Source organism: Xyrauchen texanus, chromosome 32 (genome assembly GCF_025860055.1).
Source record: "Xyrauchen texanus isolate HMW12.3.18 chromosome 32, RBS_HiC_50CHRs, whole genome shotgun sequence".
NCBI classification, from domain to species: Eukaryota; Metazoa; Chordata; class Actinopteri; order Cypriniformes; family Catostomidae; genus Xyrauchen; species Xyrauchen texanus.
Window position 1 is genome coordinate 2241733 of NC_068307.1, and position 18738 is coordinate 2260470.

The following is an 18738-nucleotide window of genomic DNA, read 5'->3' on the forward strand; positions in this document are numbered from 1 at the left end:
ATTATATACATTTTTTGTCTTGTCATTATCTGTTGTGTTTATTAATGCTTTGGCAATATTGAATGTAAACGCAATCATGCAATAAAGTAGTTTAAAAGAGAGAGAGAAAGAAAGAGAGAGAGAGAGAAAGAGAAAGAAAGAGAGAGAAAGAAAGAGAGAGAGAGAGAGAGAGAGAGAGAGAAAGAAAGAAAGAAAGAGAGAGAGAGAGAGAGAAAGAAAGAGAGAGAGAGAGAGAGAGAGAGAGAGAGAGAGAGAGAAACTAATGCAGTGATGGCTATTCTGAAAGTTTTTGCACCAAACAGGAGTAGTGATAATTGTATTAAAAAAAAGAGGAATATTAAGAAGAGAGAAAGAGTTAGAGAAGAATCAAGCCTGATAACAAAATTAATTGCAAGTCGCCATGGAAACTTAAGTAAATCTGCGTGGCTGCTGTGGTAATTAATTATAGTCCCATACTGCCCTTCTTCACACACCTAAATTTCCACTCGCACACAATTTCACCCAATCCTCCAAACATATTTTCATTAGAGGACTTTACAGAGTGGGAAAAAGATACAACATGTATACAAATATTTTATGGAGAATCTAGCTTTATATTCTGATCATATTAGTGGCATTGTGGCAGCTGATAACAAAAATAGTTCACCTGAAAATGATAATGCTTAAAACATGTTTCTCACTGATCGTTTAAGCATTTAAAGGGGATATACATTCTGTTTTAAATTCTTTTTTTTTTTTTGCGTGGTCCAAACAAATTGCCAAAACTCATTGCTTTTTTATGCCAGGATAATATTACAGGTCATATACATATTTAATCATGTAAATTAAGACAAAACATCAGGTATATAATTAAATATGAGGTAACAGCACAATACATAATTATTCTAAAAATAAAATAACATATTTACAGCTTATATTACTTTATATTTACTGCATATTTGCATTATAAATAATAATAATATATAATACAAATAAATTGCTTAAGCATGAAATGTCCAAGAGAATGTCAAAGGACATAATCTGAACTACAGTTCAATTTTTATATGTTTTTTTATTCCCACCTGTGTGAGACCTGGCAAAAGGATACAGATATGCAGCAATCCACTGGCTTTACATTAGCTAATTCACTCGCCAGCATATACACAAAAGTCATTCCTCAGAGACTTATCTCTGGAAACAGAAGAAAATACAAAGTGGTTTTTGGTCTCTGCACTTTGATAGATACCAACAGATATGGCTATTGTGGCCTTGAGTGCTTGATAGTGTTAAATCAAATGAGATCTTCTCAATCGCCAGGCATCTCCACTGAGAGGCACTTTAGATTGACCGGCCGATAGGGGTCAAGGTAATGGGAAAAGTGTGGAAGAGGAGTGAAGGACACAGAGGCAGTAGCCGGACACTCGTGCCTGATGGTAACTCAGCTCTGGCTCCTCCACAAACATCAGAGGAACATAAATTATCATCATCTTCACAACAACAGAGCAGGATGAGAGCATCTGATGGAAAATGCCCACAGTCTGTGTGTGAGAATATGAGGGAGGCCAGATGAACAACAAAAGAGAAAGGCCAAAATATTTATAATAGCGTTGGATGGAATTATATTGTTTTTGAAGGTTCTCTTGGACTATCTTCATGTCTAGGAAACCAGCCTCTTCACTGGTTTCTGTTTCGGAGGCCTGTCTATAAGATATAACATAATATAGATATAATAATAATAATAATATATATAATAACAATCATTTTAGTTATATATATATATATATATATATATATATATATATATATATATATATATATATATATATATATATACATACATACACATACACTCACCTAAAGGATTATTAGGAACACCTGTTCAATTTCTCATTAATGCAATTATCTAATCAACCAATCACATGGCAGTTGCTTCAATGCATTTAGGGGTGTGGTCCTGGTCAAGACAATCTCCTGAACTCCAAACTGAATGTCAGAATGGGAAAGAAAGGTGATTTAAGAAATTGAGCGTGGCATGGTTGTTGGTGCCAGACGGGCCGGTCTGAGTATTTCACAATCTGCTCAGTTACTGGGATTTTCACGCACAACCATTTCTAGGGTTTACAAAGAATGGTGTGAAAAGGAAAAACATCCAGTATCGCGGCAGTCCTGTGGGTGAAAATGCCTTGTTGATGCTAGAGGTCAGAGGAGAATGGGCCGACTGATTCAAGCTGATAGAAGAGCAACTTTGCCTGAAATAACCACTCGTTACAACCGAGGTATGCAGCAAAGCATTTGTGAAGCCACAACACGCACAACCTTGAGGCGGATGGGCTACAACAGCAGAAGACCCCACCGGGTACCACTCATCTCCACTACAAATAGGAAAAAGAGGCTACAATTTGCAAGAGCTCACCAAAATTGGACCGTTGAAGACTGGAAAAATGTTGCCTGGTCTGATGAGTCTCGATTTCTGTTGAGACATTCAGATGGTAGAGTCAGAATTTGGCGTAAACAGAATGAGAACATGGATCCATCATGCCTTGTTACCACTGTGCAGGCTGGTGGTGGTGGTGTTATGGTGTGGGGGATGTTTTCTTGGCACACTTTAGGCCCCTTAGTGCCAATTGGGCATCGTTAAAATGCCACGGCCTACCTGAGCATTGTTTCTGACCATGTCCATCCCTTTATGGCCACCATGTACCCATCCTCTGATGGCTACTTCCAGCAGGATAATGCACCATGTCACAAAGCTTGAATCATTTCAAATTGGTTTCTTGAACATGACAATGAGTTCACTGTACTAAAATGGCCCCCACAGTCACCAGATCTCAACCCAATAGAGCATCTTTGGGATGTGGTGGAGCAGGAGCTTCGTGCCCTGGATTTGCATCCCACAAATCTCCATCAACTGCAAGATGCTATCCTATCAATATGGGCCAACATTTCTAAAGAATGCTTTCAGCACCTTGTTGAATCAATGCCACGTAGAATTAAGGAAGTTCTGAAGGCGAAAGGGGGTCAAACACAGTATTAGTATGTGTTCCTAATAATCCTTTAGGTGAGTGTATATACACACACACACACACACACACACACACACACACACACACACACACACACACACTTAAAAAAATGTATTGCCAAGATTTCTTCACAAGTCTTGTTTTCCAGTAAACGTAAAACATTTAATAAAAAAATAAAAAAAGATACATTTACTTGAGAAGTGAAATGACGACCAAGAGGAATCTAACAAAATGGACAATTTGAAAGTTTATGCTTGTAACAAAAAAATATTTGCCAATGACGCAAGATAAAAAAAACATTTTTCTTAACCCGTTGGCAATTCACACACACACAGAGCACACACACACACACACACACACACACTAACACAGACAGACACAGACAGACACACACACAGAGACAGACAGAGACACACACACACAAACAGACACACACGCCCTACTTATTTTGTGGGATTTATCTAAAAACAACTTAATATCTCATGCTAATCTGCTTCAACTATTTTTTTTTATTGTTAAAATATTTGTTTTCCAGAAAATAATAAATATATAATTAAAAAAAATCTGGAACCACTGTTTTCATCTTCCACCATTTTTACAGAAAGCATACATTTCTATTTCCTACTGATTCCATTGGATCAACACACACACAGACACACACACACACATGCACACAGTATAACCAATATATGATATAATGAAACAACATATAGTGGGTGCAGCATCAAAAAATAGTTGCTCAAAAAGTGACTTATTTATTATATTCTGGTCTATGGGAGATTTCTTGGTGTGCAGTTCCTCAAATAATCTCTAGACGATTCTGGTCAAAATGAAGATTTTTGAAAAATAATAAACAACTAAATACATGATAATAATAATAATTCATAAATGAATAAATAATTCATGTTTAACACATGATTTAATGTGACAGAGGATGACAAACAGGAAGTTAGGTCGTATCTTGGCAAAACTTTGATGTATTGAAATGAAACGGTTTTAATTGTCATTGCCATCATGCCATAAGTGCACATGACACAATGTGTGTGTAATGCTACAGTGCTTACCCCTGTTATAACATACATATAATCCATGCTGCTACCAACAAGTGTCGACCTCTCAGCACACATCTTACATATATAGAATTAATTCCACAGTGTAGATTCTGTGCGAGCCCATTTATGAAACTCATAAACTATGTGGTGGAGGTGAGTAATCCCTTTCTCTCCATGCGTACCTTGCAGAGTGAGCTGAGGTTGAAGCCAAAGGACTGGGCGTTCCGGGAGCCGGCGTTCATGAAGTTCCCCATGAGCAGAATGAGTTCCAGCAGCCTGCTGAAGGGTTTACTCTTCCTCACCTCATCACAGGCTGCGTTCACCGCCATAATATCTGGACGCAGGTTATTCACCTGCTCTTCAAACTGTAGTTTAAATAGGATGGAGTTCAGTCTGGGTTTTAGACGCTTCACGCTACTCATCTGAGGAAGAGAAAGAGAGAAACTTACTAAAAGATGTTTGACTTGATGTAAATGGCCATGTTTATGGGAAATAAATAAATAAATCTGACAACAAATAAAAGAACAAGTTCAGCCAAATAATTTATTCAAGCAAAATTATGTTCATCACATTGAAACATATTGAAGATTTCAGGTGAGATTATTAAAAAGGAAACACTTTACATTTATGATGTATTCTGTAAAATTTGTCAGCCACATTAGTTAATACAAACTAACAAAGCAAAATCTTGGTTAAGACATATTCCCTCAAACACTAATCATTATTATTATAATATATATATGTTTTTTTTTTTTTTTAAAGTGCACTGTGCATTTTAAAGTTATAAAACAATTGTATTTTTATAAATAAACGTTAACCAAGATTAATACATTCTGTTACAAACATAATGCCCTGTTAATTTATGATATCTCCAATAAAACAATAAATAAACCCAAAAAAAAAACTATTAAAAAGTATTGTTATATTTAATTTTAAAATTTAAATGTATCCCCAATAAAACAATAAAACAAATAAGAAATAATGGGGTAAAACTTTACAAAAAGGATCCATTTGTGAACACTGCATTACGTATCATGAACTAACAATGATCAATATTTTTAAACCGCACTCATTGATCTTGGTTAATAGTAAAAAAAATGTTATTGTCAGTTCATGTTGCATTAACTAATGTTAATCGAACTTTTATTTAAAAAATAAAATAAAAAACATGACTATACTTTGAAATGAATGTTAAACAGTATTAACAACAGCTCTAAAAAATATTATTTATTTTGTTGCATGTTAAAAAATATAGTTAACTAATATTACCGAATGGAACATTATTGTAAAGTGTTTGCACTAATGGCTCTCTTTGCTAACCGGGTTTCTCTAACAAGCATGCAAAGACAGAGCGGACACAAAAACTGGGTAAAACGTATATTAAATACTTTTCAGTATTGAAATTTGTATATTTAAACCTTTAAACTCTGAATGAGTTTTTAAATAAAGATTTGCTGTTTCAGTGGCATACCCATAATTCAAGGCTTATAACACTGCTTGACAAAGAAAGTTAAGTGTTTGGTATTTGTAAAGAACATTTTTCCCTTTTACTTTTAAGGACTTTCAGTCTAAGAAACTGCTGAAAAAAAAAAAAAAAAAAAATCTGAAAAACAACTGAGCCAAAACATTTACTTTTTTCTTTTCTATTTTCGGATTATATATCTCTGGGTGTAAATAAGGTGGCTCTGAAAAACTGCTTTTGTTCCCAATCATGTCAAATGTATATGAGAAAACATCAGCTATTGATGCGACAAAGCAATCAAAAGTTATAGCATTGCAAAAGTAATTTATCAAAGTGTCCAAAAAGTCTCTCCAAACAGATAAAACATAATAATTGTACATAGGAACTAATAACACATGCATACACAACAATGACTAAAGGTTTGCATAGCATGCAGACATGATTTTAGTCATGAGATTTCACAGAATGAGTTTCATTCTGTGTCATTTGAGTCATCATTGAGTCTGTGTCGTGTATTTGGCGCCATCTCCTGGTGGTCATATGTAACATTGTGCTTCATGTGGATTATCTAATGATCTATACATCTGATTATCTTGTGTGTGGACTCGATTGAAAGATAATCACAGACTCTAAATAATGCTATGTGTTCTGTGTGTTTAAAGTTCCATTTATTTTTCATGATGTTATAAGCAAAAATGCAGCATATAAGCAAAACCAACATAAATGTCAAAGTCATATATTTAGCTATTACTCGCTATATTTTTTTCTGAGTAAAACAAATATGCTAGTTGTATTTTACTCTTTGAGAGCTTTCCAACAACATGTGACACATGACTAATTGATGAATTTTATATTTTTTAATGATTGCAATAATACATTCGGAGCAATTTCTTTTTTTATACATTATCAAAATGGAATACGTCTGATTTGTCAGCATATTTCAAAGCACTTGTTCAGTTTTGCCTGCATGCATTGTAAAGTAGAGCTTCTAAGCTTTAAAACAATACCTATTATGTGTTGGTCAAGACTGTAGTTATTAATATATATAGTTTTTCTCTCTCTTGTGAATCCAGGCTTAAAGGGTTAAAGTCAACATGTGCCTCACCTCCATCTACAGTCTCTGCTGTTTATATTATTTGTTTGTTTTTCACTGGGAATTTGGCAAAACATTATGCTGCCTACTTTCTGAATGACTTAAGATGCCATCCAGATAGGCAGCTCACTAGATTTAGAAACAGAGCTAGTAACTCACATTATAATTCACATCACACAAACTAGTTTAGATGAATCATTGCTGTAATGATTTTTCATGTTTTCATGAAAGATAAACCGATGGAGTCAGATTAATGGTTCAAATGCAGCATGTTTTAATTCACCTCCCATTGCTCCTGCATATTTGTTCAAAATAACAGAAAATAATTTAATAAGTTAATAACAGCAAAGCAAAAATAGTCGGAGGTGAATTCTCAGCCCTCACACAGACATAGATGGGTGTTCTAAGTGTTTGTTGAAGGGGTGGTGGGGGTTAGCAAGGCACAATTTGCAATTAGCAATCACAAATTAAGAGTGTAATTAAGATACTCAATACAGAGATATGATTAATATAACTAGTTGTTTATCATAATCAGATATCAGTCGATCGTACAAGCACGCACACTGTAAACATATGCTCCCATCCAGATCAAAAGCACAACAAATCCAAACTGCAACAAAGAGATGGATGGAGAAAAGGAAGGAGATTGATAAGAAGAAAAAGGAAAAGAAAATAGGGCAACGCCAAATGCCTAATTTACGTGTAAACATTCTGCAAACTTGTAGCAGGCATCTTCTGTGTTTGTCAGGCGGCGCTAATCTGCAATGAAACAGACTCTGATTCAAAGCTCTCCCAGCCATAAATGTTTGAAAAGGATTTGTACCCTCCCCAAAAACCAATGGCGGGCACAGCCAGTGCACACAAGGAATTATTCATCAGAAGACAGAAAAACAAGAATGATGAAAAAGTTTATCAGGGAGTTTAGTGATGTAGGAAATCACATAATAGTTCCTGTATATATCAAAGATCTCGGGGACTCATGAAACTACTCACAGATGGCATGCTCTGGGCTCTTGAAATATTTCACATTAAAGGAAAAATGGCAACAACGTATATAAACGAAGGATAAAACATGTCAAGATGCTGAACATGTAGCAAAAATGAAACGGCATTCAGAATGAATATAAGTTCTGTAAAGTAACATACCGTATTTTTGAGTGAAACAAATCCAGAGAGAAACAAGAGCTATGAATATGAATGGATTGTGAAATTATATTATTGGCTAACATTTTCCCCCACCAATGCGGCCTTAGCTATATTCTTAGAAGTCACTTTAGAGGCAGAGAACTTAATTATACTTTGAATAAAGACTTTAAAAACTTTAGAATACGGTGCACTGATGAATCCTACACAATGAGACCATAGACATTTAGGTAATTAAAAGGGTCAATTTTGATTTGATGTCATCTTTATGACGTTTCATAACTCTGAGTGGTTTCTTTAGTGGCAAACATTCTTTGATCTGCGTTTTTTTGCGGTCTATTACAAAGCAACTACACTGTTTATTTATTACACATATTTTCGAGAGACTTGATTCAAACTGGACAATCGCACCATTCTGCAGTCAAATCTGTTTGTATAATGGAGTGGTGGTGGCGTAGATGGCTAAAGCACATAACTGGTAATCAGAAGGTCGCTGGTTCGATCCCCACAGTCACCACCATTGTGTCCTTGAGTAAGACACTTAACTCCAGGTTGCTCCGGGGGATTGTCCCTGTAATAAGTGCACTGTAAGTCACTTTGGATAAATGCATCTGCCAAATGCATAAATATAAATATAATGGCTAATGTGAGTGCATTTAATTAATTAGCCGATTATGTAATAGTTCATGTAAACGCATTTATGGTTTGACTTTCTTGTTGAAAGGTCATAAACAGGAAGCACAAACCTATCGGTGCACACAGATTTTGGTTCATTACCTCAATTTTGTGTTGCATATACACGCAGGGAAATTATACTTAAGTGAAAGTATGGATACTGAGAAAAAATGTACTTCAAGCATCTAGTCAAAAATATACTTGGGGGGCCTGGGTAGCTCAGAAAGTAAAGAAGCTGACAATCACACCTGAATCACACCTCGAATCCAGGGCGTGCTGAGAGACTCCTGTCAGGCTTCCTCAGCTCCCAGTTTACCCGGTTGCTAGGGTGGGTAGAATCACATTGGGTTAACCCCCTCGTGGTCACTATATTGTGGTTCTCATGGTGAGTTGTGCGTGGATGCAACAGAAAATAGCGAAGCCTCCACATGCGCTAGGTTCTCCACGGTAACATCCTCAACAAGTCATGTGATACGATGTGTGGATTGACGGTCTCAGATGTGGAGGCAACTGAGATTTGTCCTCTGCCACCCAGATTGAGGTGAGTCACTACACCCCATGAGGATGTTGAGCGCATTGGGAATTGGGCACGCAAAAAAAAAAAAAAAATACTCAAAGAAAATATATTCTCATTAAATTGTACTCTAGTATTAAAAAAAGGTTGGGGTTTGTTCTCTAGCTAGAATGAAATCAAGAGAGGAGATTGTGTGAGAGGATGTTGTTAAATTGGTTTTGTTAAGTTGCCTTTTTACTGTCTCCAACTCGGTCTCCCCCAGTGACGTTTGCAACCTGTTCGAAGAATCATGTTGCAATATCTATATTTTTGCAAAATGATTTTTATGTGGTCTGTTGTACGTAAAACTGCACTTCCTGGTGGAATTAACACTAGATGTGGCAAACAATGACTTTCGTCGCCTTTCATGCAAATCACAAGTAAAATGGCAGCAACACTTTTTGCTCTGTTCCTCACACAATGCTCTAATGACACACAAACACATTAACGTTTGCATTACATAAACAACTACATTAAAAAGCTTGTTTAAGTGTGATCAAACTGTGCGGTAGCTCAACTTAGTAGTGTTGCATACTTAGTCCTTAAGAGCATGCGAGTCAAAAAAATAAGATATGATACGATTTATATATTAAGGCAAGATTAAAAATAAATGACATATTTAATTATAAAAGCCTTTTGTTTATATATATATATATATATGTGTGGAAATTGAATGATACATTTTGACTTCATACATTCCAATCTGTAGAAGTACAGTTGCAGGCATGTAGAATAAAGTTTAGGAGAAAAAACTTCTGTTTCACACTTCATGCTCAGAGTTTTGAATGAGTACATTCAGTCGGGCGGTCAAATACGGCCTGGTTGCACTCATATTTCAACATATCTGATGCACAAATCAGATCCGAAATTCAGCATCAGCAGATGATCAAAACTGCACACAGCCACGGTGAGACACTCGTTTGAAATGACTGACCTCAGGTCTGTCGCTTTGTTAGAGGCAGTGAAAAGGCGGCTTCAGTCCAGCTAAAATAAAATTGTAAGGAGTAAAAAGTACTATTTTATCTTTGGAAATGTAATTAAGTAAAAGTGCAAGTATTCTGTTTAAACTGCACTCAAGAAAAGTACAAATCCCCCCAAAATAATACTTGAGTATTTTTTACTCCATTACTTTACACCCCTGTATACACATTCTTTACAAGCATTTTTACCAGCTGATCTAATGTGTGCAAGCGTTATGTGTGTGTGACTGTTTACGATTTGATGTGAAAAGAGAACAACCTGATGATTTCAAGTCTCTTCAAATAAATGTTTCCCTGTGTATTTTTAATAACCTCCTGAGAGCAGAGTGTGGCTGCTGGGTGCTTTTCCCATTTCCCTTTTTGATTTGCAACTAGTAGCATCTAATAAATATGTTAATTAACAAAAATAAAAAAGTGACATTTTAAATAATACCAAGCTATAGAATGTCTGATTTATTTATTTATATCAAATCGTTTATGATGTTTCCAGGAGTGTTGATTATTCATATTTATGAAATGTTACAGACATTAAATCAGAAATTTGCATAATTAATTCTTATGTAAAGTAATAACCAGCATCATCCAATCACAGCCAACCATGTTAATAAATAAATAAATAACTAAATAAATAAATGATACATTATAAATTGTGAATCTATGTACTGATGATCATTGTCCCATGTGTGTCAATAATGTTGAGTGATTCAAACATCATCTGCAGCCTGAAACTGAACTTTTGATCAGATTTTAGGAGTGAACGCACTTAACTGCATAGAGAACTATAGGATGCTCCCTTGCTCCCTATTTAGTGCATGACTTAACCTCGAGTGTGCTGTCTGTCTGCACTGGTCTCAGAACAGTTATAGGAGAGCTATAGGATGCTCCCTTGCTCCCTATTTATTGAACGACTTAACCTCCAGTGTGCTGTCTGTCTGCACTGGTCTCAGAACAGTTATAGGAAAGCTATAGGATGCTCCCTTGCTCCCTATTTAGTGAATGACTTAACCTCCAGTGTGCTGTCTGTCTGCGCTGGTCTCAGAACAGTTTGAAATGCACCTTATTTTCATCCTAACTCCATATAAGGCCTCTGTAAGCAACATTTTCATGAACCCATTGATTCTCAGTTTGATAATGCACAGAAAATATGCGATTTCTAAGGAACACCTTGTGCTATAGAACACATTACGTGATAAACTGCACAAATTAAAAAAGAATAAAATGGCATAGATGAAACTACAGATTACAGGTTTCAATGTAAAAACTTAATGAGGTTTCCTTAGATGTGGTTTTGTTGGTTTTTCACTCTAAAGACAAACTCCGCTGTGATCATCACGAGGTTGGTTTTGTCACACGACTCTGTATGTCTAAAGTTTAACCCTTTACTGACAGCACAGAGTCTCCTGAACTGAGATCAGTCGGATTAAATGCATTTAAATAATGTGTTGCGTATAGCGGAGCCAAAATACAACATCCATAAGTGCACACGCGGTCACAGGCGATTAAGCTGATTTTTGAAAGTCATTAGCATATTGATGTGCATGTAACCACGCTCAATTATATAGACTTTCGTCATGGTCCTCATCTTTTGTCATGGTTTTATTTTTTGATAAAATGCAGGTTCCTGTCCATCACCCTTCTGTTTTCCTCATGAATGTTTTATTGTACATAAAACTAGTTCAAATCTATCCATATACACAGGACACAGTTTGAGACCAGATTAATTTTACCGCTCATATTCCTCAAGGTAAGACATTAAAATCACCCTTTAGAGTCTAAATTTAAATGCACCTTCAGGCAGGAGTGAAGGCAACACCGTCTTGGCCTCTACTCAGCATGTGACAGAATTCAGATGGGAACATGTTTTCCAAGTGTTTCAAGTTTTATTCTCTATCAGGGAGCTAAATCCTAATTTCACACAACCACCCAGAGTGCCTGCCGCACAACAGAAACGTTTCAATGTGTGTGTGTGTCCCAGTAGACCCTGAACACACTTGCTTGGTCTCTAGTGAATATGGCCTGCTGAAAGACTCGACGGGGAATGTGACACACACACACACATTTCATCTTTCTTCCTCTATTGTCTGGCTGACTTAGTTTGCCTGATTTAAACCTTTCTTTTTGAGCACCTTGAACCAAGACCTGTTAAAAAGGGGAAAAAAAAGACTGTTGCTAAGGCAACTGGAGATTTCTCGTCTCCGAGAGTTTTCCGGTAAGAGGTGTAATTCTTTACGCTCAGCTTCACCTGACTAAAGCCAAACAGTTCATCAGGAGCTAAAAATACTACACGTACCCATTAAAAACATTTACATGGAGAAACAAAGCATGCCGAAATAGAGATGTATTACGTGACACATTTTTAACTTAATTAAATCATAAGCGTTCTCTAAAGAGCACCTATTAAGATTTTTCAAATATTAACTTTCATGCAGCGTGTTATAGTATCATAAATCAAAGTGCATGAGTTATTGACTCCCAAAAGAAAGAACCGATTCTGAACACATGAAACAAGTCGTTAGTAATTTCAGACTTACTTCCTGTACTAACCTAAGTCATTTGGTAACAAAAAAACCCGCCTCTGATCTTCAATGGCTGCTCGCGAACAGCTTTGACCGCCCTCAATCACTACACTAAGCGGTAGACCAATCACAACAGACTGGGACATCTGACCAATCAGAGCAGAGTATGCTCGCTGAAAGGAGGAGTTTAGAATGAATGCTTTAGAATGGACCAATCAGAGCAGAGTAGGCTCTCTGAAAGGAGGAGTTTAGAATGAACGCTTTAGAATGGACCAATCAGAGCAGAGTAGGCTCTCTGAAAGGAGGAGTTTAGAATGAATGCTTTAGAACGGATCATTGAACGAGTCGTTTTTGACTCTGGGGGAAAAAAAAGGAAAAGCTGCAATTTAAATTATGAGCAAATTAAAGTGTTTGTTGACCTTGGATGCATGTAAATCTATTGTATGGGACCTTTAAAACAAAATGAGGCATGTTTCAAAATCATAATAGGTGCTCTTTAATTTTCAAATTTGTAATTATTGCGTATACATTTCTAACATTATTCTTTGTGTAGTAATACTCTGGCAACAACAGAAAAAAAAAGAAAAAAAAAAGACACATTACACTTTTTTTGCCTCAAAACAAAGTTATTGATGGTGTGATTCTCCATGGAGCTGGTTGGTTTGGTGCAAGGCTCATAACTCTTTTATGAAGCATTTTATATAAAGTTTATATAAAGAAGAAATGAATGGGAAAGATACTTCCACAACTCAGAAGTCTGAAAAAAATGGGAGGGCAACATTTTGCTCTATTGGAACACCAAAAATAATATACATTTACATTTATGCATTTGGCAGATGCTTTTATCCAAAGCGACTTACAGTGCACTTATTACAGGGACAATCCCCCCCCAGGAGCAACCTGGAGTTAAGTGCCTTGCTCAAGGACATAATGGTGGTGGCTGTGGGGATCAAACCAGCGACCGTCTGATTACCAGTTATGTGCTTTAGCCCACTACGCCACCACCTCTCCGATATTTGCCAAATTCTTTCATTCCAAGCTATACAACTTTACCCCGCTATAGTTTATGTCTTTGGGCCTATAAAATCCATTTACAAAGGCATCTACAGATGAATGAAACAAAACAGCACAAGGAAAGACACACTGTCACCCCCATATGATCTGAGGTACCTGCAGTCACTTGCTATATTTTATGGTCCACTTAGCAGATAGCAAAGAAATGGTTCCAATTTGAGACTCCAAAGAACAAAGAGTAAAAACCTGCTTGCAGTGTAACTATGTGAGATTTAGAATTCCCTTTGAACTGGATAGTTCCCTGAACTGCTAATGCATAATTTCCTGCTGCCCATGCATGCATAAACCACAGGTCCATCCCTCATTATATAATAAACGTTGCAAACAAAATGGCAGGCCGCACTGTTACATGAAGTGGAATCTTGATGGTTCCCACGTGCATATCTTTCACTTCCATTTCACTTCTCACAAAAGCATGCATCTTGGTTTCTCTCCATCCAGCATCCCAGTGTATCTTAAAAAATGTCAAGTGTAATCGGCAAAACACAACCAGAGTGAACAAACCAGTTAAAAGTTTTGCAAGCACATGCTCTCAAACACTGATAGTTGTGGATCTTTCACAAGGTCAGCTGCTGAACAGTGCCTTCGACAACTGAGCTGACTCGTTGATCATTTATTTAACAATGAGTGGTGTGCACTTGAACCGTGAAAAATCAGAGCTAAAAGAAATGTCATGTGAATTAGGGACTGTCAAGTTTTACACTTAGAATTCACACATCTGACCAAATCTCTGAATGTGCTCTTACACAATCACAGGTGGGTTGTCAGAAACAATCAAATACAAGCTGAGGCTTTATTAACAGACAAAAGTTCTGCACATAATATCACTGTGTCATGACCGATGCCATTTCCCAACTCTCCCAACATCATCTAAAGAAGAAAAAAAAAAAAAAAAAAAAGAAACTGTCTATGAAATAAAACAATAAGTGTATCCCTAAAGGGACATCTAAAACATGATGCAGAGAACTTAATGGAATATTCGGGTTCAATACAAGTTAAGCTCAGTCTACAGCATTTGGGGAATGTTGATAACCACAGAAAACTCATCCCTCCATTTCTTAAAAAAAAAAAAGAAGAAGAAAAAAATAAAAAGGAAAAAACTATGTTACAGTGAGACACTTACAATGGAAGTGAATTGCGTCAACATTTGGGGAGTTGAAAGACAGACATGTAAAACTTGTAATTTGATGAACGCAAAAATGTGTTTTAATTGAGCTATAAAGTTGTTTAAATAATCATTTTAGGGTTTAAGGGTTTGTTGACATTATGGCATCATGGCAACAAAGATGTAAAATTGGCAATAACTTTACACAGACAGGGTTAATAAGTCATTTTATCACACAAAAATCATGTTTACACTCATACTGATTACGTCTTGTGGCTATACTTTTGAAACAGCGACTATTAGGGATGCAGCACAAAAAAATGTGTCATTACATTGACTGTCGTGGCTCTTGACAAAAGTTGGCCATTGGTGAAAACTAATTGGGGAACCCTGTTTTAAGGGCTGTTCACTGAAAGCTAAGTGCGACCAGAAGTCACTCATTTTCATTGAGAGTTGGCGGCGACATGACCAGCAGAGAGCTTTAGCAATGCGACCAAATTAAGCAGAGTTTAACTTCAGCAAAGCACATTGAAACTATATGGTGATTACCAATGGGCGTGCTGATCAGTGTTGCCAACTAGTTTCAATGGAAAGAAGCTAAAGTCAGCTTGAAAAGTCGCTAAATGATGTCATGCGCTAATTAACATATTTGTGAAGTCCCCGCATCTCATTTACATTTTGAATAGTGTCCGCCCTTTACATGCGTTTGCTTCTCTGTGCTTACTGTACATACTGTAATACCCTATTAATTCCATATATACAAATGTAGCAAAATGTAAAGTTTGTTACATGTTTGAATAAAGTACAAAGTACAGAGTTGTCCAAGTGTCTGAATTCAGAGAGTCTGAAAAATCTGCTATGGTTAAGTGCATGAAAAGAATACAAATAAATGGTAAAATTAAACTCTTTAAATGTAAAACTTAAGGGGAGCAAACAATACAGATTTGTGATTGGTCCTTGACAACGTCTATGCTCATTCACGTCTATGTCAGCTGCCGTGTGGTCAACTGATTGTGCAGCTCCTACTTCTCGCCTGCTCACCTCTCTCTCTGTCAGTCTCACTGAATTGAGTAGAATAAGATTCAACTGTATTGTCATTGTGTAGAGTACAGGTACAGAGCCAATTAAATGCAGTTGTTTTCACATATCCCAACTAAGCTGGGGTCAGAGCGCAGGGTCAGCCATGAAACAGCGCCCCTGGAGCATATAGGGTCAAAGGCCTTGCTCAAGGGCCCAACAGTGGTATCTTGGCAGTGCTGGGGCTTGAACCAACAACCTTTCGGTCAGTAACCTAGACCCCTTAACCGCTGAGCCACCACTGGACTGTGTAGATGCAGAGAGAGGTATGCCTCCGAGTCCGGGCAGGAAAGCAAGACCACACGCTCGCGAGGGCAGAATTGGCGACTTTCTTCTAGGGAAGTAGCTATGGTTTGTCCAAAAAGTCGCTATGTTTGTCGCTAGTCGCTTTTTTGAATAAAAGTCGCTAAAGAGGTCTGAAAAGTCGCTACATCTAGCGACAAAGTCGCTAAGTTGGCAACACTGGTGCAGATAGCTCACATAATTCACTGTAGTAGAGTTGGAATGCCTACTAGAAACTAACTGTACTGCAACTCTTGACCTCAGTGATCTTACCGCTGACAGTAGCTACTGTTTGTTTCCAAAGTTGATATTTTAATTGATGTGAAAAATCTGAATACTGCAAAAAAATAATTTGCAAAATAAATCTGTATTTCCATCCCATGCTGTCAAGAGAACAGTCATTTAATAACATATTTGCCGTTTCGAGCATGCAGACAAAAACCTCTGAAGAACCCGTTTTCTAATGACATTTGTCTGGGAGCGACAGTGCGTCAGAAAGATCTGAGATGGATATCTGTTTGCGTTCCTCAATTCTTATGATTTTGCCACGCAGATCTACCGTTTGTAATTTTCAGAAATGTGTCTGATGATCCAAAAGTTTCAATAAACCTGCTCTTCAGCACAGTTCAAATTTGTATTTGACTTATTTGATCTGCAAACTCTAAGCAGGCTTCGGATTTTCAGTACACTGGCATTAAAGAATGACCAAAGCAACATTAAAGATGTAATGATATCGGTCCACTAATTGTTAAGTCACATGACTTTTTTGATGCACATATATATTCCTATATAAATTCTAAAGGAGTTTATTGGGTAAATGTGTTTCCATCAAAGATTATGTGCATTTATTTGAAATGAAATCACATTTTATTCAAGTTTTTTTATGCACATTTTGGAGATTTAATTCCCATCTCAGTGTTTCCATCCATCAGTTTAATGTGATATATCATAATTTGCATAAACATATGTAAATATAAACCTTGCATCTATAGATTTGTAGAATAACAATGTCAATGCATTATTTAAAACTCTGTTCACTTAAGGCTTGTTGAAACAGATGTTTCATGTATGTGTGGTATTGTCGGGTAGAACACTGGTTCCCATTAAATAAATATATTATGTTCTAGATCTTTCCTTTGTTCAGATACACAATGTTTACATTATATAATATTCAGAAAATGCACAACATTGCTGGTTGTTTGGAAAGATGATTGAATCTCTTTATTTTAATTTGAGAGATTAATTAATCAGCATGTGGACAAAACTTGAAACAAAGGGTGACTGGTTGATTTTAAACTGCACATAAAACTACACTGAACATGGAGTAACATAGAACATGTTTAGAAACGTAAAAACATTGCCAGCGACAAATGACGTGTGTGTGTGTGTGTGTGTGTGTGTGTGTGTTTTCATGGACTTACCACTACTCCAAACTGCTCCGGTTCAGAAAGGTTTGCATATTCGTTCTTGTATTTAGCCAGTGTGTTGAGCTGCTCTTGTTCTGGAAGGTGCTTCACAAGATTCTGGAGGGGTAAGAAAATGCATTTTCTTTTATTTTTATATAGTTTGTGTGCAACATTAAAGTAGCAATTCAACTTTAGCTTGCAATCCTATTGTATTCCTTGTTGCTAGTTTAGTTCTAAATTTAAGGCATTTAGTGGCAGCTCTTCATTCAATCTGACTCTGTGGCAATTAGTGACACACTTCACTTAGTGAGGGGAAAACATGTCTCCCTGGAGCACTTGGGGTTAAGCATCTAGCTCAAGGGTACAAGAGCACTAGAGTAGACCTGTGATCATGTGTCATCCCTGTAACCTGTACGTTTGCGGATCTAATCTTAAACGACAGTCCATTTACGTTGAATGTGGAAACTCACTTCTCAATATATCAGATTTCCAACCATACAATATAGCAAGGGTCTTTAAAAGGGGGTCCGTGGTGGTTCCCCAAGGTCCGCAAATGATTGTTTGATCAACCTTGGTGGCATTTGTAATAATCACTCACTCGCACATGAGCGACAGGAGTATGAATTATCGACACGCTGAAGTCCTTTCGTAGCTGCACGCCGAACCTTGAAGTGTGACTAACAGCGCTAATAAGCAGAAGCGCGCAGCCCGGACAAACCCTTCACGTGCCCACCGCTCCTCAAAAGCTGCTTAAAGTGCGACACACATCAGGTGTAGCAGCGCTGCAGTGGAGGGTAGCGAGAGTAAACGCGTCTGCTTTGCGTTGGTCGCACTGTGCATTTGAGTAGATGACATTCTGCTTTCAGAACAACAGCGTACTTGCCTGTTGTGAATAAATAGTTACCGCTGAGATTATTAAGCTGGCATACAGGGAGACGGTGACTCTCAAATCAACATAATTAAAGGTGCACTCAGTCATTGTTTTCCTCATTACAAATGTTTACTAAATGAAATTAACCATCATTTTGAAATATAGGTATAAAATCAATAACTGACATGAGATGAAGACCTTATAAAAGTTGTTTTATTCTGCATGGACTGGGTCTGTTTTTCTGTCTATCTGCCTGACTGTCTTTTCGGAGGAGGTTTGCCATTGGTTTGAGCTCTTAACACGCCCATGTAGACTAGTTGATACATTTCCCTGTGAGCGCTCAGCACCACCTCACCGGGGAGGAGACTGTCTCTCAGCTCTCAGTGTTGCATTGATTGGTTTTAATCACACGTATGTATTTATTTAAGTATTGTATGATACATATCA

General features: G+C 37.0%; 1 protein-coding gene across 1 annotated transcript in view; it reads right to left on the reverse strand.

The window, feature by feature from the left end:
* diaph3 (diaphanous-related formin 3) overlaps positions 1-18738 on the reverse strand; it is a 427644-nt gene that overhangs the window by 161853 nt on the left and 247053 nt on the right. Inside the window, exons 20-21 of the mRNA XM_052101613.1 lie at positions 17436-17537; positions 4237-4476 (exon numbers count right to left, since the gene is read on the reverse strand). Of these exons, the coding sequence (XP_051957573.1) occupies positions 4237-4476; positions 17436-17537 (342 nt within the window). The remainder of the gene's footprint in view (positions 1-4236; positions 4477-17435; positions 17538-18738) is intronic.